The 21077-nt window shown below is 36.0% G+C and overlaps 1 protein-coding gene and 1 long non-coding RNA gene across 3 annotated transcripts; one reads left to right on the top strand and one right to left on the bottom strand.

Annotated features, from left to right (window-relative positions):
* Nucleotides 1–2900: 2900 nt before the first annotated feature.
* LOC109054529 (DNA replication licensing factor MCM6-like) lies at nt 2901–11503 on the bottom strand. Its single transcript, XM_042757930.1, has 17 exons — nt 11294–11503; nt 10844–10990; nt 10427–10537; nt 10062–10311; nt 9491–9656; nt 9263–9408; nt 9028–9178; nt 7280–7421; nt 6962–7103; nt 6758–6865; nt 6224–6379; nt 6001–6129; nt 5606–5767; nt 4629–4761; nt 3906–4091; nt 3634–3773; nt 2901–3521 (listed from the first exon to the last, which is right to left on the bottom strand). Exons 1-17 carry the CDS (start codon nt 11392–11394, stop codon nt 3399–3401), a joined length of 2493 nt encoding a protein of 830 aa, XP_042613864.1. The 5' UTR covers nt 11395–11503; the 3' UTR covers nt 2901–3398.
* Nucleotides 11504–13785: 2282 nt separating this feature from the next.
* Nucleotides 13786–19767, top strand: LOC122145228. Of its 2 annotated transcripts, none has more exons than XR_006160175.1 (3): nt 13786–13963; nt 19290–19379; nt 19480–19767. It is a non-coding gene; the product is annotated as an uncharacterized LOC122145228 (long non-coding RNA). The 2 variants fall into 2 exon arrangements; XR_006160174.1 differs by lacking the exon at nt 13786–13963 and adding an exon at nt 14998–15141.
* Nucleotides 19768–21077: the final 1310 nt, after the last annotated feature.

Here is a 21077-nt window from a genome sequence, read left to right as displayed (position 1 = left end):
AAGTTATTCTCTAGCACAATAGAGTCATTTCACAAAGCAGAGCTTTCACTGCATCCTGGTGGCTGGTTTATATCGCTCTCTCTCGTAATCTCCCTCGTTGGCATTCTTCATTCTCTGTCTGATTTTCAGCTGCTTCAGTCGGTTCTTGTCCACCTGTCTCTTTGCCAAAATAAAGCCAATGATTCCAGTAGGCAGGCCGAGCATCCTAGAAGAAAACATCTCAGTGTCAGTAGCCTGAAATACTTCTCAATATTGGTTTATTCTGACAGTACTTACCATGCATATCCTACTTTCATCAGTGGATTTTTGGCCTTTCTTTTGGGGATGTACTCAGGCCTGTTATCTTCCTCTTCCTCTTCTTCCTCCGCTTTCTTTTGTTGGTTGGTTTTGTTTTCAGGTTCAGCTGCTTTCTGTGTGTTCATAACCTTTGGAGACTCTGTCTTGGTGATGGTTTGTGAAGCGTAATGTCCGCAGTGTAGCGCTCTACTGTGCAAAACATTCTCCTGCAGTCTGAGATGAGCAACTCTCTGCTCAAAGGGAGATCTTATCCACAATGTCTTATTTGATAACTTGTACAAACCTGAAAAAAGGATGTTAAACAATGTACAATCACATTCAGCCTACATTTATTTTATATGCAGGTGCATCCTTACCTTACTGAGCTACTACTAGATCACATATATATTGTTTTGTGAAAATACCATTCAGTAACAAGACATCAAAAAAAAAGAAAAAGGAATGCAGTGCCATTAAGAAAGTATCTGTATGCAGAGGAGTGTCAGTTCTGATCAGGATAGTAAAAAATGTGTTTTAAAATAGTGGTCCATCCACTTCAAAATATATATGAATTATCTTATCATAAAAAACTTTGTAAGGCTGGCCAATAATATTGTTTCAGAACCGAATCATGTGCTGTCTAATGAAATTAAACTTTCGCCATCTAATCGTTGGTTTAAGGTTCCAAGATATAATTTAATTAAAGTAGGCCTATTCTTTTGTACATCAAACTATAAGAGCTGAATAAGCTACACAAAAAATAACATTTGTACCAGAGCTTAAAATAGGTTTTATTATTATTATCATTATTTTAATCTAAGGGTCCTGTCTGTCTACGTGATAAAGTCTTGTCATTGTGAGTGAACCTGTTGTAACTCAAGACAAATGTATCAGAGTTGTTTCATCATAGTGGGTTTGGTTAGTAATGGAGGTTAGCGTTAGAAATCAAGTGGGCACAGATTATGTCAGTGGTTGAATTATGGGAAAGGGACCGATGATGGTTTGTAGATAATGGGGCCAGTTCATCTGCATCGCGGGCTAGCACTTATTACTGTAAATACAGATATGGATAATATTAATTTTTACATATGGCAGATGCTTTAATCCAAAACCATTCATGTTTTACTCCGGGAATCAAACCCAGTTTCATTCCTAGATTACATCGTTATTATTTGGCGACACTGAATAATTGATTGATTCGTTCAAAAACAATTCACTCATTCAACACTACTGTTCTGCATTGCTTGGAGACGGGCAACAGTTTAGTCTGGAACTGTATTTTGTCTAAAATGTAGGTTTCTCAATATTTACTTACTGTTTATTGAACTGGTGTTGTACACAAGCAATATTGGTCTAAGTATCAGCATGGCTGGGATTACATGTGGCCTCGTGCCTTTATCTTAACAACCTTTATGCTTATATTCGGAAAGTCCAGTTTCTTGCTCATGTGGACTGATGGGATTTCCTGACGTAGTGTCATCTAATCTAACTACTACATGAGAGATACTGAGTCTGCATTACATGAGTAGTTAATCTTCCCAGAGTTCTCATTGGCCAAATTTATCTTGAATGGTTGTTTGCATTCAGTCAGCTGACAAGTACAGTATATTATTGCTGCATGAATTTCTTCTGTGCATGTCAAGCTATCAAGGTGCACGCAAGGCGATCCAGAAGAAATTTAAAATAGTAACGGTGGTTTAAAATCACATTTCAAAAGTAAAAATGACGATGTACAATCAATTTATTCAGATGTGTCATGATTTATAAGGCATGATTTATTATTGAATTATATGTTAACATGTTTACCTACCTTGCAAAGTCGACCTCATCAGGTTCCGACAGGACGCAGCCATCTTTGTTGTGAAAGGAAGAGAACGCGCGTTCACGTGGTTTTGTGACGCACTCTGACGCGTTCATTTAACAAAAATACATTTGTTCGGAGACCCTTTTCACTCTTATACTCGCAGGAGTATAAATCAGCCTTTATGGAAAAAGTTCTCTTTGGCTTTACTGACTATCCTGACCAAGAGGAGCATTACTTTTACTTGATTAATTTACTTAAAGAGACTGCTGACCAAATTTCACATTCATAATTGTAAATTTACCAGTAAGAAACCCAATTTTATATATATATTTGATTTTTATATATGTATACGAGTATATATGTATATTTTGTATCTTTGTTTTGAACTTTAATACTTACCCTTGGCGACTTTTTATTTGTTGTAATTTGTTTATTAATCTTTTTTCCCTTCTTTTGTTTTAATTCCCTTTTTTCTTTTTGATGGTTTCATGATAAAATAATGCATGATATTGTTCTTTGAATAAAAAAAAATACATTTGACATTTCTTAGTGAAAATTTACACTTTCATCTTTTTAAGTTTTACATAGGTTGCTTACCTATAACTGAATTAAAAACATAAAAAGTAATAATTCAGTTGTATTGTATCAACTTGTATTGATTTGCACTTCTTAGAATTTTAATAAGCTTTAGTTAATTTATGTACTGTAAACTTTAAAATATTTTTAAAAATCAAACTTAAGCATAGCCAAAATTAGACATTTTTAATTTTTTGTTTATATATTTATTAATATATGCAAATGTTCCGTTCAAAAATCCAAGGAATCTGAACGTGCAGTTTCTACTGACAACTGTCCAAGAACATTTTAAGTAATTTCCACACATGACTAGCATCTAATTTCTTTTTTAAACATATAAATGAAAACTTGTTTTTCAGCAGAAAAATACGAATTCAAATGTATTGCATAATGAACACAATTTCTTTTGACATTACACAAGGATAGCACTTTTAATAAAACATTATAAACTATATATGCAAAACATTGTATGCATGTCCATTAATAACATTCTAAAATGTTCTAAAACACTAGAATAAAAACAACCATATTTACAAAGAGCTTGTTTTTGCAAGGTCACAAATCCTCTTAAAATTAAGGTTATAGCCATATGAAGCAATGCAAAAACAGTGGGGAAAAAGCTAAAACCAGAGCAGAAGCAATTTACAAAAAGAGAAGAGACTGAAGAGGGACACCACCACTTCCTGATCCAACAATCTCTTATTTGGAGTTGATACAGCAGAGAATGTAAAGGTCAAAAAGTCTAGTCATCAAATGTGTAGTTGGGGTTGACCACCAGCGTAACATCTTCCTCCTGAGATTCTGTTCCGCTGGACTCGGCAGACCCTTTCAGCCCAGACTGTGTCAGCTCAATCAAAATATAATCCTGATCAAGATAAAAGTGAATACGTTTTGGTTATAACGCTTAATGTAGCCTCCACACAACATATTCAAATTACACATAAAAGAGGTTTAAATCACATGAAATGTTTCCTTACACAGTGAACCAGTCTGTGGATAATTTTCTCTATCATTGTCTTCTTATTCATGAGTTCCATTTCTGAATCAATCTCGGATTCGATTTCCTTCAGGTACCAGTTCACTACTTCACTCTTCTTAAGTGCAGTCTCGTCCTCGGCTAGGAGAAATGGCACAGTACAAATTAGATTCCTGTGGGCTGTGTTTGTCTGACCTTGTCATGTTGTTATTATTGTTATAAGTGCATAATAATTACTTGGACTTTGTGCTAAGACTTGTACAGAGTGCTCACCTTCCTCAGCGTGACGCAGATGTAGCACCAACAGGTTAGAAATGCGTTTATACTCCGCAAATGACAGTCGCAGTGAAGGTTTAGTGCTTTCTCCGTTGACTCCGTGACCATTAATACCATTTGTGTGCTCGTGACCATTCACTTCTGCATTAACATCTCCATTCACACCGTTAGGTGCATCATGCCCTAAAAAGAGCAAGAAAACAGATGTTTAGAACAGTGGAACTTTTTGACTCTAAGATGCTCTTATCTAGGCTTATATGTACCTCTGATACTTCGGTTGTAATTAAAATAAAATAAAAATATGATATTAGTTTAATGCTATACATATTTTTTGTTTTTGAAGAATTTTAAAGGGACAGTCCAGCCAAAAATGAAAAGTCTGTCACCATTTCCTCACCCTCATGTTGTTACAAACCTGTATGACTTACATTCTTTTGTAGAACCTAAAAGATGATATTTTGAGGAATGTTGATAACAAAACACTTTCAGTTCCCAACATTCTTCAACAGAAGAATGTAAGTTATACATGATTGGATCAACATGAGGGTGAGTAAATGATGACGACTTTTCAATTTTGGGTGCACTATACTTTTAAGTAAGAATAATACAACACAATTTAAATAAGACATATTGGAGCCTCCTAGTTGATAATCATTGGTTCAGAAACATGCTGCACTAGACTGATTTATCAAAATGACTTTATTTAGAGGATGACTGTACCATTCATCGGATTGTTGTCTTCCTCCTCCATAGCTTCCTCTTCCTCCTGATCCAGATTAATATCAGGAGTCTCGACCCGAATGATGGACTTATTCAGAAGCCTGAACGCCTCTTTGACATGCTTTGGCATAACCTAAAAGATAGAAACAGGAAGACAGAAGTACAGAATAATTGGTGATGCGCTGTTGAATTATTAAAAAAAATAATGCACCCCCAAAGTGATGATGTCTCTCAACTGTGTCTCTATTAGCGAAACTGTACCACCTTACTACTAAGAAATGTCTTTAAGCTATTAAGCTATAGTCTTGCAAACTATTAAAAATAAATCATGGGGCAGTGCTGACAACAACTTTCTGTATGTGTATGTGTATGTTTTTGTCTCTGTGTGTGTGTGTGTGTGTGTGTCTGTACAGTATGTGTGTGATTGTACATTGTAGAGAGAGGGCGGAAGAACAAAAGTGTGCTTTCCACAGATAAGAGATAATTTAGTTGGAAAAACAGAGAAAATTGCTTGTCATTTTTATCCTGTTGTTAGTCATACTTGTTTGCGTAGTGAGTGTCTTTCTGGGTTTTGGTATATTTGCTGTTGTATGTTGCAAAGACCTTTAGAAATAACTGAAATAATTTGGTGAATTGATATGGATTGACATTTGACAGACCTGAATTACTAAATAGCTTCACATCTTAGAACGTTTACAAATTCATTATTAAAATCAAAAGTTTATATGTTAATATTAATAGACATGAGCTTACAATGAACAGCTGTATTTTTATTAACTAACATCAACAAAAACGAATAAATTCTTATAACCAATAAATTGTTTATTTTAGTTAATTTATTTTAACTAATGGGACCTTATTGTAAAATATTACCAACATTTTTAAGTATTATTGATATTTATTTTAGAGATTAGCTGACCAAAATAATTAGAGAAAACAAAAATCATGCTTTAGTTTTTCCCTTTTTTCATACACACCTCATCACAACAGTGCATCCTTGCCATGCTCTCGGAAAGACGAATCAAGCTTTCCAGCTGGCGGACTGTGATTCTCCAGGCTGATTTAGTGACTCCGGAGCCGTCCCGCTGTCTCAGACGCTTGTACTGCTCCACAATGAATTCCTCAGACTCCTTTGAGATCTGATACCACACACACACACAGATCGAGACACAGTTAAGAAATAGCTGACATTGTGACAATGAGATCAAATGAGTAGCGCCAAACACCAGTACATACAAAAACGAAATGATTCACGCACAAAAACATTTTTGGTTCAAGCATTTCTACAAAAGCTTTTGCCTGTATTTTTGTGTGCAGATCCTTTTTCCTTCTGGTTCTAATTATATCAGAAAGAATGAAGATAAATTCTCACCTTTGGTTTGAACTGGCGAGCAAACAGCATGTATCTGCGAATCTCATCTAGACTGTAGACACGGTCAACCGAATTCTGAATTCTGGAGTGGAGATCCACTATACGTCTGGCTATGGCATAATCAGTGACCTGAAGGGAGAGACAGAGGGATTTACTAACAGTCTAACAACATCCTGCAGTATCCACAATCATCTTCATAGGCTGTTGCATTGTCGGCTCATACCTCATTGCAGTCGTCTACCAGGATGAAGAAGAGATCAAAACGTGACATGATGGGTGCCGTCAGGTTGATGTTCTGTTTGAGAGATTTGGAGCGGTCGTAACGCCCACTCACTGGGTTTGCTGCAGCCAAGATGGATGTGCGAGCATTCAGAGTGGCCTACATTTTTTTAATAGAACAATTATAAAATACAACAACCATTTATTTTGCGTCAAAATCCACCATTCACTTCCATTATAAAGCTTGGAAGAGCCAGGACATTTTTTTAATATAACTCTGATTGTATTCGTCTAAAATAAGAAAGTCATATACACCTAGGATGGCTTGAGGGTGAGTAAATCATGAAGTAATTTTCATTTTTGGGTGAACTATCCCTTTAATGTTCACAGCTGAAAAAACACGGATGTGTCATTATATTAGTTCGACCTCTAATAATTACCTTATCACATTTTTTTTTTTATCCAAACTGCTAGTAGAAATATGTCACAAATGCGAATATGTGTCCTATAAATCTGCATTTTAATCTTTGACCCTTACCTTGACCCCTGCTTTGGTGATGGAGATGGTCTGTTGCTCCATAGCTTCATGGATAGCCACTTGGTCTCTCATTTCCATCTTATCAAACTCATCAATGCAGCAAACACCCTATGGACAACAATATCAAATCAACAGGGATTTCAGTGACAAAACATACTCAGATGTACAAGGGTTTAACACAAATAATTTATAAAGATAACTCACATTGTCAGCCAACATGAGCGCTCCGGCTTCAATGACAAACTCGTGTGATTCCTCATCTCTCACCACAGCAGCTGTGAGACCGGCCGCGCTCGAGGCTTTACCGCTGGTGTAGACCGCGCGTGGACTGAACTCCTCAACATGCCTGAATAACAGCCAAACGTCTGAGAACTAATACATCTTCTCATTTTTAAAACACAATTTGGAAGAAGACACTGTCTGATATGTGTTTTATTCTACAGTTTTTAACTTGTTCAAGAATAATCACATTAGTGTAGTCCGGTAACAGTGCTCGTGCTTTAGAAGATGAATAAGTCTTACTTAAGGAACTGGCTCTTGGCTGTGCTGGGGTCTCCCACGATGCAGACGTTGATGTCTCCTCTCAGAGATGTGCCCTCCATGGTGGTTTTGGGAACACCTCCAAACAACATGAGCAGAATCCCCCGCTTTACCTCATCATTACCTGAAAACAACAGATTCCGTATCAGAAATAAGAAATTAACTGTATCACACACGTCTAGTCAAGATAACCTACAAATTTGTTTTGTATGATTGTTTATATTAACAGGTTTTATTCTAAATCTATTTTATGAATAAATCAACACAACTACATGTGGTTACACGACTCAAAGTAATTACAAAGGACAGATCAGGTAGAAATAACACTTTAAAGGGTTAAAAAATGTATTTATTTATTTTATAAAAAAAAATTCATAAAGAGAAATCCATATGAATCTAGCAATTTAATCCAAGTCTTGTGAAGAGACACATATAACATACATACAGCACATCAAATAGGGTAAACAGCAGCTAAAATGTGCTTGCTTGACGTGTTAGAACTGCTTGGTTCATATGGATTACTTTTACAATGTCTTTGTGTTTAGAAGATAAATATAAATCTTATGCGATTATAAAAATTTGAGGTTGAGTAATTGATCACTGATTTTTATTTTAGGGTAAACTATCCCTTTAGGGTAACAACTGCAAATTTACACTTTTTCAATATTTATTTATCTGCATTATATCAGCCAAACCACTCTCCTATTACTGCTTTTGCCATTGGCCACTTAAAAATCCCTACTGGTTGACTACTTATATATGAATTCATTTTGATTAGGGATGCACAATATTAGATTTTTACCGATATCCAACATGCCGATATTTTTCCTATTACTATTTTTGCCGATAACTGATACCGATATATGTCTCTCCTGTGCAGAAATTTAAATATAAAAATGAAAAAACTTATTTGCTAGAACTAATAAACATTAATTCTTTTTTTTTTTTTTTTTATGAGAGTACATTGAAAGCCTTGAAAATAACTATAACAAAATCAATCTCTGCTATTTTTTGTTTTTGTTTGTTTTTTTTAAGACAGAAGCAGCTGAAACCTTAACATTTTATTTGTGGATTTAACATTAATAGATAATCTAAAGCAAAACTGTTAAATTTATAAAAATCTTTTAGAGCTTCTTGTATTTAAGTTTTCTTAATCCATTTTAAAAATTATATTACATTTTAATGAATAAATCTGTATATATAAAATTATTTAATTTACAAGTGTCATGTTTGTAATTTTTATTCATGTAAGCTATTGCTTTTGACCTTCAAAACAGACTTGCCTTATTTATTCAGAAACACAATCATCTTAATGTTATTTGTATATTTTAATTTTCATTTTATTACAAGTAGGCCAACAGCCCCCCAGATTCAATAAAATGTCTTATCAGAAGGGCATTAGGACCCAGGGGAGGCTTTAGCTGCAGCAGGCACTGGTCTATTTACTCTATCACACACTGGAGTGTCATTCTGTACATACTTTCTCAGAATGCGGCAATCCAAAACATTGAATATAATCATGATTCAGAAATGATCTTAGCACTAGCACACCCTGAGCACATGTGCGCTGTTCGTGTTATCAGCAAGGCATATTGGCATAAATCTGTTCAAATTCACTGATGCTGATGTCTACATTCTGAGCCTTTATCAGCCGATTCCGATAACTTTCTGATAATATCGTGCATCCCTAATTTTGATTGCAAGACATATTGTTGTTGATAGTGACTCACCGTGAATGGTAGGGAAGAGGCTGGTGCAGAGGTTGTGGTAGAGGTTTTTATCTTGACTCATCTCAAACACCTTCTCCCACTCCTGTACCGTCATCTGTTTCTTGATGCTCTCCGCTGTCTGCTCCTCATCCCGGATCTCCTTACCACCAAACTACAAACAGAGGCATCCCAGTAAAATAATCTGATATAACAGAAAATGAGACTGTCATGCCATAATGGTGGGCTTCACTCTTACTCTAGGATTGGTGGGGGCTACGTGGCATGCCAAAAATGCAAGTTTGTAGGAAAGTTCTCTGACACCCAGCGCTTTAAGCCCACGAAGTCCCTCATTCTCGTAACCTTGCACCCCAGCTGTACGAGAACTGGTCTCGGCTCGCACACCTGAAACAAACATAATTGCATACTCAGACTTGTAACCACTGTGTAAATATCAGTGATGGCCGACTGGATGAGAGATGTGTACCTGGTGTGGACAGTTGGGATACATCTGGCACAACAATGAGAGAGCCAATGAAGTCACATTTGTCACCGGCCTGTGCCGACTCCACAGCCTCAGCCCGCAGGATCACCTCCATACTGCGAGGAATGGAGCCGCGTGGCAGCTCAGCCTGTGTCTCCTGGATACGAACCTGGAATCAAAGCAAGTAAATCATCAAAATACACTTTTCTATGCCACTAGAAACTGACATTAGAAACATCCATTGAATCACCTTTTTATTTTCAATATTTACTGATTTAATTGTTTTATTTCCTGGACATTAGTTCTCCATTCACTTCAAACATGAATGCACGAAGGCATTACATTAGAACCTTTTTTTTTAAGTTTAAATTTAAGATTTTTTATTTTCAAATGTTATTGAAATTATCATGTAAAAATAGCTTTTTCACACTTAACTTGTGTGTTGCAGAAAATATTTTACAGAAAAATTTCTATTTTTTTCCTCAAGGAATATACCTATACATGCTTTGCACTGTTATTTCTCTATCATTTCACGACAGGAAAAAGCATACAAATTTACAGCTTCTTGTCATACCTTCTGGAAGTCGACGAATTTGGATTTGTTTGTATCCAGGAGAAAGCGTCTACGGTTGTTGCACACAGGGTTGCGGCAAATGCTCGGCTGAGTGTATTTAAACTGCTGCTCCACATCCTTTATCGCTCCCTGACAGTCCAAGCACAGGAAGGTCCCGCTCACCAGCTCCGGGTGAACCGGGTGAGTACGGACAACCTGGCCGCTGATGCGCACAAGTGAGCCAACCTTCGCCACGCTCAACTCACGAATCCTGCATGGAACCCAGAACAGGAGCACATTAGTTATTGAGGCATTTGTTCAGAATTGACAGTATTTTAGTTTGGAATGATTAATTAGTCATCACACTGTCTTATAATTCTCTTTACTTGTGTCTGGTTGGTAGATCCTGGAAGGCAACATAGAATTCCTTTGAGGTAGGAACTTCTCCGTGATCCCGGGCAAAATTACGCACAGCGTGGCACAGGTAGGGGTGAAGTCTAATACAAAACAGAACGAAAAGTGTTTCTTTGTACATGCAGGTAATAACAATGAGTTATCAGTTTCATAAAGCAGTCAAAGCCTGTGCCGAATGTTTCATCAATTTGCAGTACATATACTCATATTACACACACTGCTACACAATAACTGAGATTATGGGTTACATGATAATGTTTTAAGCTTAATAATTACACTACTGAGAACATACAATGAAACAGTAAGATGAACCAAGCAAAGTATATGGTGACTAAATTCAAAAGCAATGTATGAAAACGATTTTAAATTTCTTTTGGCTCCTTTCACACCTGTAGAACTCCTCCTGGATGGCGGTTGCCAGTTCTTGATTAAAGCCCTCCAGGTCTGTAAAACTGACCACGAGTGTGTTCCTTTCCGGCCGGATCAACTCCTCTGCGTCCCGCAAGTACTTCACTTCTCCATCACTATTCTGAAACCTGCGAACGGTGCACCAAACTATTACTATAATATTCTGATCACAAAAAAAAAGTTATACATATCACACGCAAAATATAATTATTATACAAATAGCAAAGAAAATGCATGTTCACGTGCACAAGTATAATGTTCAAGCAAGCATATTTATTATATAATTTCGTATAAATATATATATGTAGTTTAACATGAAAACAAGCGACTAAAAAGCGTGTAATGTTTTATAGGTATTATTGTTATACGGTTACCCATCGTGTATCATTTCGTGATACTGAAGAACAATAAGGGACACCTCATTTACTCACTCTTCCAAAAAAGCCTGGAATAATTTTTGGCATTTTTCCGCCAATTCGTCCTTGATCATCTGACCAGCATTCGGATTTGCTCCATGTTCCATAAGATCCATTTTTGTAATAAATTGTTATTACAGAGTTATAACAATAATGTACTTTCCGTCCCGTCTAGCACAAGAAACACGCGAGCTGTTTCCGAAGTTTTCGCGCGAAATGCTGTACCATGTGATAATATTCGCGCCACCAGGATCCAATCAGATTGTTGCTTTTCGGTGCTGCCGCTACAATTGGACAATTGTGGCCAATCATTTTCGAGCTTTCTGCTGGGGGCATGACGTCGTGTTGAGGTTATACAGTTTCAATAAAGATACTAAAACTACAGAAAAATGTCAACAGTTGAAATAAAATAAAAAACAGTATTTGTTAATGTGAAAGTATGGAGTTACGCAAAACAGGCGAAGCCTAGCGTCTTAGAAGTTTGATTGATCGAGTAGACCCATATAGTGCTTAAAGTATAATTAATAATCTTGCTGTTTTAACGCTTAATTATGTTTTTAATCTAGTGGCTAAAACTTGTTAAGTTGGCAAGTTGTTACGTGGCAAAACAATTTTTTAGACTTAGGCGCGACCCTGTCACGTGATACCTGTTACTGTTCTCTGCGCTGGTGAGGTTGAACCAATTATAGTTCTTTGTGATTATTGACTAGAGCATTATTTTAAAATTTTTATAGAAATTGCTATGTTAAATTTTATATATATATATATATATATATATATATATATATATATATATATATATATATATATATATATATATATTATGTTAGTATTGTTGCCTCGATGAAAACTTCAAAGTACAATAAATTGTCTTGCACAAACTATCAATACAGAAAGACTAAAACTCTATCTGTTGCTTTTCAACATGATTTCTGGTTATTTTTCTTGGCACACTATGTATTGTCAGGATTTATGGAATTGTCTTGTGTCAACAGTAGATGGCGCTATTTCTATGTTATATGTAAACAGACAGCTTTTTAACCAAGCCAGCAGATGGCGCAAGTCGTAGTTTTAAATCATGCATAAAAACTTCGAATATCAACACATGCAAGTAAATGGCCCAGCAATATTTTTAAAGGGCAGCATGAAATATTATTTAAACATATGTGACTATGTTTTACTCTCACAACAACTAAAATCGCAGTTGTAAATCTAGAAGCACTTTATAACAGCTTTCATTTAAAAGTAATTAAAAAATATGATATCATGCTTAACAGATAATGAATAGATTGATCTCAGAGTATGCCAGTCAAGATTTTGGTATTTCAAACTGTCTGAATGTAGTCACATTAATTGTCTGGTGCTGGAGTGAATTGCCTTTTGCAACCAATTTTATTTAAGTGAGGATAAAAAAAAAAATGGAATAAATTTTATTGCAAAAGGTAATTAATTCACTATAGTGTGTCACTCTAATTACAGCGCACTCTGACATATTTTCAAGTGAAGCAGAATGTTCAATGAAGGGGAAAAAAACGTTTGAAGTTCTGTGAAAAGTGGGTATTACAATACCAAAACATATCAACACCAAATGAAAGTTTGCTAAAACAATGTTTAAATAACTAGTAATCTTGTAATTAATAATGTCCAAAAGTCAAGCGACATCTTCAAGAGAAAAAAATCATTTTAGACGACGCACAGGATGTTACATTTTTAATTAAAATGACAAAGGCTTTTGTGGAATAACATGCACAGATTAGTCGTGAACAATACGATCAGAAACATGTATTACGTAACTAAATATGGTCAATTTGGACAATGTTGACATGTTACTAATGATAGTATTATAAGTATTGTAAAAGCATAACATTAATTTGAGGCCTTCAGAAACGCAATCATTGTTAATATTTTCGATCATTCTGAAATTCTTTCTAAATTCATAAAAAAATTTTCTAACAAACTAATAGATGTTATAGAATGGCTGTTGCTGACAAGTTTCAGTCAGATGTGTGTGGCTGGAGGACTTTGTGGACAGATAACAGTATCTGTACCTGATAGTTTGGTTGGGCTGAAAACCACACTCATTGGTCTATTATAGTGAGTAAAAACCCATTTTTGTGGTGAAGTGTCTGTGAAAGTTTTTAGTCTGTTGGGTGTACCCTGAGTTGTGATCTCGATAAGTAGGTGTCATTTTGTTCGTGTGGTTTCCGTCATAGCGGTTGATTTCATCCTGTGGCGGCATTTTCAAATTTTGAAGTCACACTTTCATTGGTAGGAAGAATGAAGACATGCAGACGTCAATGCAACACTTATCTATGTAAAAAAAAACTAAACAAAAAACAAAATCAATACTGTTATGTTTATTTTAATGGTTCAGTTCATTTGTACACTCTATCCTACTTTCTCTTTGTGTGTGGGTACACAGGCCTATGTGTTTATGTAACTTCGATGTGTTTGAAACCCACCTTTTTGCAATCTGTAAAATCACTTTGCTGTAGATGTTACTCAGTAAACATGATAAACATACGCTAGGGCATTGGCTGAATCACCACACACATCTGAGCCAGGTATAGCGTTACGGCGAACGGCGTCTAGACGGTTTTGTCTGCAGGGCGTCTTCAGTACATCAGATTTCATAACATTTGGCACAGCAGTACGAGGACTTTCTTGTATGCTTGCAGCTGCAGGGTAAGCATAATTTATTGCATTAGTCAGGAGTTTTATGTCTTTCACAATCCTGCACGCAACAACATAACTGCCAGATCTTCCTGGAGTGAAAACAAGTATTTGTCCGGGTTTGTATGAAGTAAAACAAGATATGACAGATATCGTTTTAAATGTCACAACAATAGAGAATACTGAGTTGTTTTTCGGTTGGTGTGTAACCTTGATCATGTGTAGGCGCCCCCTCTGTAAATGATGTTAGCTAGACAAAAGTAACTTGTTTTCTAAGAGCTGTGCTGACGTCCCTCTAGAGTTCTTGTGACTGCATTTGTGAAAAAAGTGCATGTGTTTACCCAATGATTCAGCATTCAGTGATTTCATTAGGAATATCGACTATAATAATTGTTTTTATAAAATATACCTTTTTTACTTTAAAAAATTGCAACATAGAGCTTTTGTGCAGTGTACATTTAAAAAAAATTTTATTAAAAAAAAATGCAAAATGCATTTTAATGGCTGAAATAAATATTCATGCATGATACATTTTCTTCATTTATTTACTATTGGCCGACTTGGCAAAAAGTTAATTTTTGCATACATAAATATATGTAGACACATAGCACAGCTTTAGGATACCTCCACCAGAAGCAAGAGAGTGAAAGAAAGCAAAGTACAGATGTCAGAGGTCAGCAAAAAAAAAAAAAAAAAAAAAAAAAGGCCACAGGAGCACTTAGAGCTCTGAGAGCTGTTTGAGGTCAAACAAAGTCTTTGAGTTAGAGTTTCCAAAGAGTGAAAATCCAGTGAGGATTTAATGGTGTTGGTTGCAAAACCCCACATAATCCTGATTTTCAGGTGTGTTTTTGACAGGCTTCTATAATTACACAGGCTACAAATACAATACCTGTAGGGACCTGCATGCTGAATACATATAGACCATGCGTTTGGGGTAGGCATATTTGCACACAGTATTTGCACTTGTATATATGGGGAAAAAGTGTTTTTAAGCATGGGAATGAAATAGCACGTCTTTCTGTGTCAGCACCTGGATGTCTTAGCACCCCCCCCCCTCTCTCTTACTGATTTGTATTTTCCTTGTTGTTTGTTTTGAGTGGATTGGTGGGAATCTTTGGCTGAGCTGGTCTCTCATTAACACATAGTGAGAAAACGAGTCCTCGGAGGAAGATCATTGTATCTAACAGCAGGTGTGTGTTTGTGTTTCACACAAATTCTGACAATTCATACACTGTCAGTGCAGTCAGGGAGCCCATTTATCCATTGATTCATGCTATTCTAGATACACGCAAAGAAATGACCATGCTCATCATTTTCAGATTAAGGACTGTATTCTGATTAAGACTTTAATCAGGAAAATGCTTATATGTTAATGAAATATACCTGTATATGCTACCATTTAAAAAGTGTGTGGTCTATAAGATTCTTTATTGTTTTTGAAAAAAGTCTCTTATGCTCACCAAGGCTGTATTTATTTGATTAAAAGAAATAAAATAACCGTTTTTTTTAATACTTTAAATCCTTGCTGAATAAAAGTATTAATTTCTTTATAAAACAGTATACTGAAAAACATACTTACAGTATATTTTTCAGTATATATAGCATATTCCAAATTCAAAATAATTTCAAAAAATAGTCTTGCATTTGCTCCAATAACTGTGTTTCTTTGATGTCTTGTCGCTCTCATAGCACTTATAATTACTTTTGCTTGGATATACACAGATGGTAAATATTCAGTTACAGTGTATATTATGAATATGATGTTTGCAAAATATTATATTTTCTTTAATACAGGCATATATCATTTGTCTCATTCATATTTTTAAAAACCCAAATATTACCATAATCAGGTTATGTTTATTTCACACAAAATCAACCTCAACTCAATTCCAATCTTAATCTCAAATGCATATAATGCATTTACATTTGCACATTATCTCATTTCTGTGCCAATACTGTCAACAAATGGAATTGTGATTTTTAATACCACAGTCTTCCATTGTTCAGGCAAACATAACTTGAAAATGGCTTTAGTTGAGCCAGTGTTGCTGTATAAGGTTGGTCCAGATACTCAAACAAACAGATCAATGTTTTGATAGCAGCAAAGAGTCACACCTTTAAGGAATCAACAATTAATGGCTTCCTTATAGTTGTAAATTATTTTAACATAAAAAAAAAAATTACACACTTCACCTTTCAATCAGTAAAATCCCGTAAACCCCTCGCCCACCCTTTTTTGCCATGGACTGCACGGCAACCTCAGGTATACCTTTAATGGTTTGTTTTTGTTGTCATGATAGTCCTTTTGTCAGAAGTGTCTTTGTTGTACTTGGTGGTCTTTGTCAAGGGCGTAGAGTGCATGCTGTCCTTGGTTTCACGTGGACGTGAGAAAATAGGTACCATCAATAAAGGACTTTTTTTCCCACCATTGTTACCCTAGTAGACTCACAGGAAAGCCAGATACTGTTAGGAAGCGCAAACTGTTGCTCACTTACCACTGAGCTTGACCATGAATCTGAATTATGATCAAAGGCCCTACATAACAGTGAATTAGTCATAGATAATAAAACTCACCTGATACTGCACCTGTCCACAAACACCAGCTTTTTACAGGCGCTAGCACACATTTTCTCGCAGAATGCACTTTTCCTGCATGGTTTTACGTGACATACAGCCAAGTATGGTGACCCATACTCAGAATTCGTGCTCTGCATTTCACCCATCCAAAGTGCACACACACAGCAGTGAACACACACGGTGAACACACACACGGAGCAGTGGGCAGCCATTTATGCTGCGCCTCCGGGGAGCAGTTGGGGGTTCGGTGCCTTGCTCAAGGGCACCTCAGTCGTGGTATTGCCAGCCGGAGACTCGAACCCACAACCTTAGGGTTAGGAGTCAAACTCTCTAACCACTAGGCCACAACTTGTTTTTCTATGTAAACATGCACTGGACGGACACATTTGAACATTGTGCTCATGTCTCACATCTTTTGCAGTGTCTCAAGACCTTGTGTTTTTCCCCCATTCCACTGCCTGCGTCTCACGTTTTCAAAGCAAGAAACGCACTCTGTGTGAATGGCCCCAAGACAGCAATTTCCTACTTTAGATGTAGCTGAACAGGCGTTAGGTTTGCAGTTTCATTACCATCTATCCAAAAGGGCACAACTTAGGAAACGTTTTGTACTGTAATGTAAACAAGGACCATGTAACATACTGCAGTGAATTCTAGAAGATAGATGACATTCTTGTTTTACAAAAGAACATTGTATGCCACCTGTTGTTTTTTAGGTTTTCATTGTTTTATGAGACAGTGTGTTTGTTGGGTTGCTAGTGTTATGGAAGAATGAGTTGTTTGAGTTGAGTTGACTCTATGAAGTAATTTGGAAGTTTTGGTGTGTTTTGGATGTGAAATTTACTGCTGTGTGAAGAGTTTTGAAAAAGTGACCTGCAAAATGCAGTGCTTCATCACAACTCTTCTGAAAGTCATTCAAAAGAAAACATAGTAAACACTCACCTCTCTAGATGTGTTAAAACCACACACACTTATAGATAGGCACGCACACTCGACTCTCAGCTGTCTATCAGGATGTTGTTGGACTTTTGAGGACATCCTCCACACAGCTGAGATCGTGAGAAAATAAGCGAATGAATGAATGAATGGACCCTTGGGTTGATCAGTGGCCGAATGCAGCTTTGTAGAGAGAGACAGATGAGAGGATTTGACCTGGAAGGAAGCTATTATAGGGTATAATCATATTGTGACAGACCCATTGTTGTATTTTTAGTATCCTGCAAACATGTAGCCTGTGCGTGAGATGTTGTGTATTTGGGTTCTAAAGAAAAGCTGCATCGCACAGATGTCTGAGCTTGGATGTGTGGTTGTTTGTTTGCGTCACTGTGTGTTTTGGAGCTTGTTCTCTGTTACTATATCATAACAACGTATGTGTTGGCTGTTAGACCTTTTAACTTTCCTGAAATGAAGCGGAAAAATGGTGTTCCTGTTGTGTTGCAGACGGAAGTACAGTAAACATTCTATAAATAGAGGCTGTTATTTGTTTTGGATGTGAAATCATGGCTGATACATGTATGCTTAGATGTCTGTGTGAGGTTACGTTTATATATTCATTTGCTCATAATCATTTGAGATGATGGTAGTTTGTTACAGAGCTTTGGTCTAATTCCTGTCACATGGCAAAACAAAACTTCTCACAGTTATACCTGCCTTTAGTTTTTAAATAATCCTTTTGAACTGTCTGTTCATCAGAGAATCCTGAAAAAAAAAAAAATTCAATATTGATAATAAGAAATATTTCTTGAGCATGCTTCCAAATCAGCATTTTAGAATGATTTCTGAAGGATCATGTGACACTAAAGACCTGAAGTATTGGTTGCAAAAATTCTGCCGTGTCATTTCATGAAGAAATGACATTAAAATAAACTGCAATTGAAAACAATTAAAATTGTAATAATATTTTACAATATTACTGTATTTATAAATGCAGCCCTGGTGAACCCACATTATTTTTTTAATTGAATGACAGATCATGTTAAACTGCAGATTTATATTATAAAACAGCAATGTAAATACATATTTTTCTATCAAGAAACATTACAGCCCCGATATTTAAAAATATACCTTAAATAAATTCAGTACTTCTGGTCAACACTGTAAAATTTATTAAAACATTTTTAAAATGTCTTTATCCTGATGGTTTTTGCTGCATATTTCACCTGCTATGAGCACAGGCATTTAAAATAAATAAACGTTAAACATGTCATCCCTGTCACATAATCAAAAAAATTCATGTTATTCATGTTTGGAAGTGAACCCTAGATTAGTAATATTTTTAATAAATAGCCATGTAACACTTTATTTTAAGGACCAGTTCTCACTATTAATTCTTATTTAATAGTGAATATGTGTCACCTTCTCTAAAGTGTTACAAATAGCCATATTTGCTCATGACAGTAAACTTTATCTTCTATTCGAGTGTTGATATATAGATAGGAAAGAAAACATTTGTATTAGTAACAAATACATACCTGTATAATAATAATAATAATAATAATAATAATAATAATACCTCTGAACATGTTAAAATACACACAACACAACACATCTTTTTTTTTTTTTTTGTCCCAGTACTCAAGAATCTGTGCATGATTCATGTTTTTTTTTTTTATTAGGTCTGTATGTTGCGTGCATGTGCCAGGCGTCAACGTCAGCATTTTAACTGTTGTTGTTTTTCCAAGCATAAAGTGTCGGCAGACAAAAGAGATTAATTGCAAAACATTTGGGACTTGATGACTTTTTGACCCCATACTTGTCTCCTCAGGTGAGAAAGGAAAAAAATGCATCAAAGAACAGCCACCTACACTTTTAACAAGGATTGCAGAAACAAAAGCAGTAAACAGTGTCCTGACAGGTCTGTCCCAGTCAATACAGGTTTGCTGGAATGCACTTAAGAATTTGACTGTTATGATGACTTATGTTGTGTGTGTATGTGTGTATTTGCATCATCATAGCACAGACTTCTTTTCTTTGTCAATGGAGCTGAGAGAAGATGCAGTCAGACTGACGGACGTCGACAGAAGGAAACGAGTCGGGGAACACATACCAGCACGTAACAGATCTACAATCTCTTTGTAGAGTCGTGTTCCATAAAATGTAAACAACTTTATTATCTGGTTTTCACACCGTCGGCGTGATGTCTGCACTTGATTCATTGTGCGTCATTTATTGATCTTTTTATGACATGATACGCAAAATTAAGTTGGATTACTTGAGTCATTGTACTTGATTTGTTTAGCATGTTATTTATATATATATATATATATATATATATATATATATATATATATATATATATATATATATATAATTAAAAGTTGTACATTACTTATTGATCAATTATTGCATGATAGACCTGTGATACAATTTGAAACGCTTTATGATGATACCAAGATCAATGCTTCGAAGCATCTTGAGCTTAAAATCTGGAATTTGAAAACCATATCTTTACCAACAACCATATAGTTAGCTCAGAAGTACAATGTGTGAATTCCAGTCATTTGTAAATTGGGTGCATGTGAACGCTTGTAATTGTGGTAAATGGTGTTATCAAAATGCAGTGTTTTGCAAAATGCATTGGACATGCCATTCCAGCTTCTCTGGCTATAGTGCTTGCTTTTTGTCCTGTAATCACAATGACTTGCTGATATCCCTTCCAGTAGAATGGGCCTTTGTTTGAGGGACACAAACCGAACCCTAAACACAGGAATCTCATAACAATAAGCATCCTCCAACTGTAAGCTCCTCCTTCCTCCTTGTCGTGCCACCTTTCCATTTAGACAGCTGGGTTCGTGGGGCTGAGGAGGAGGGGGAAGCCTTCATCTTTCAACCCTCTCCTCTGTTTACTATGCCACTATCCTTCCTTCTTCTCTTTCTTTGTTTAATCCTTCTCTTCCTCATGCAGCTCAGACAAGGGTGAACCGAAACAAGAAATCGCCAAAAAAACAAGGCGCGAAAACCTCTGAGTAAACTTCCAGGTTCTATTTCTCTATCTTCCTGATGGGAAGTCTTTTCTGAATGTGAAGGTCTGAATGAGTTTTCAAACCTTCACTCAGCATCTCGAAGCTCAGATTCAAAACCATTGTGTTACACTGAAGAACAGGGGAAACTGGGGGTTGGTCATATAAACATGATTTTGCTTTTGACTCACATGCTTCTCTGTCAAACTGGGCCATTTAGGAGAAAGAGCTGCTGAGATTTATTCCTCACAGAAGAGGTGTGAGGAGTTCAAATGACTGCATGGTTTCGTATTTCATTCCGTTGACATGCGTGTGCGCTTTTAGCCTTTATCTTTGCCTCCAAGGGAAGGTCAAATTATACGCATGAATTGGATTTGTGGGAGTTACAAGTTGAAGGTTCTCTTACATCACGCTAATTAGACACAGTGTCTGGGAGTAATTCACCAACGGGGAGCACTTAAGCCACAAGGTTAATGACTATCATGTGAATGCTCACCAAGAGAAGCTTTTGCTTTGTCTGATTTCACTGATTTCAGTTTTATACATTTTAAGTGTGCTTTGATGTCAGAACTTTAAACATGTTTAGATATGGT

Source organism: Cyprinus carpio, chromosome A6 (genome assembly GCF_018340385.1).
Source record: "Cyprinus carpio isolate SPL01 chromosome A6, ASM1834038v1, whole genome shotgun sequence".
NCBI lineage: Eukaryota > Metazoa > Chordata > Actinopteri > Cypriniformes > Cyprinidae > Cyprinus > Cyprinus carpio.
The sequence above is the reverse complement of the archived record's forward strand: the minus strand, read 5'-3'. Positions and strand labels throughout refer to the sequence as shown.

Excerpts from the sequence above, each read along its gene's own strand:
- LOC109054529 (XM_042757930.1), bottom strand. The coding sequence starts at position 11,394 with ATGGATCTTATGGAACATGGAGCAAATCCGAATGCTGGTCAGATGATC. Across the intron at positions 10,538-10,843 it reads ATCCAGGAGGAGTTCTACAG|ACTTCACCCCTACCTGTGCC; the intron begins GTGTGAAAGGAG and ends GTTTTGTATTAG. Across the intron at positions 6,866-6,961 it reads CGCTCATGTTGGCTGACAAT|GGTGTTTGCTGCATTGATGA; the intron begins GTGAGTTATCTT and ends TGTTGTCCATAG.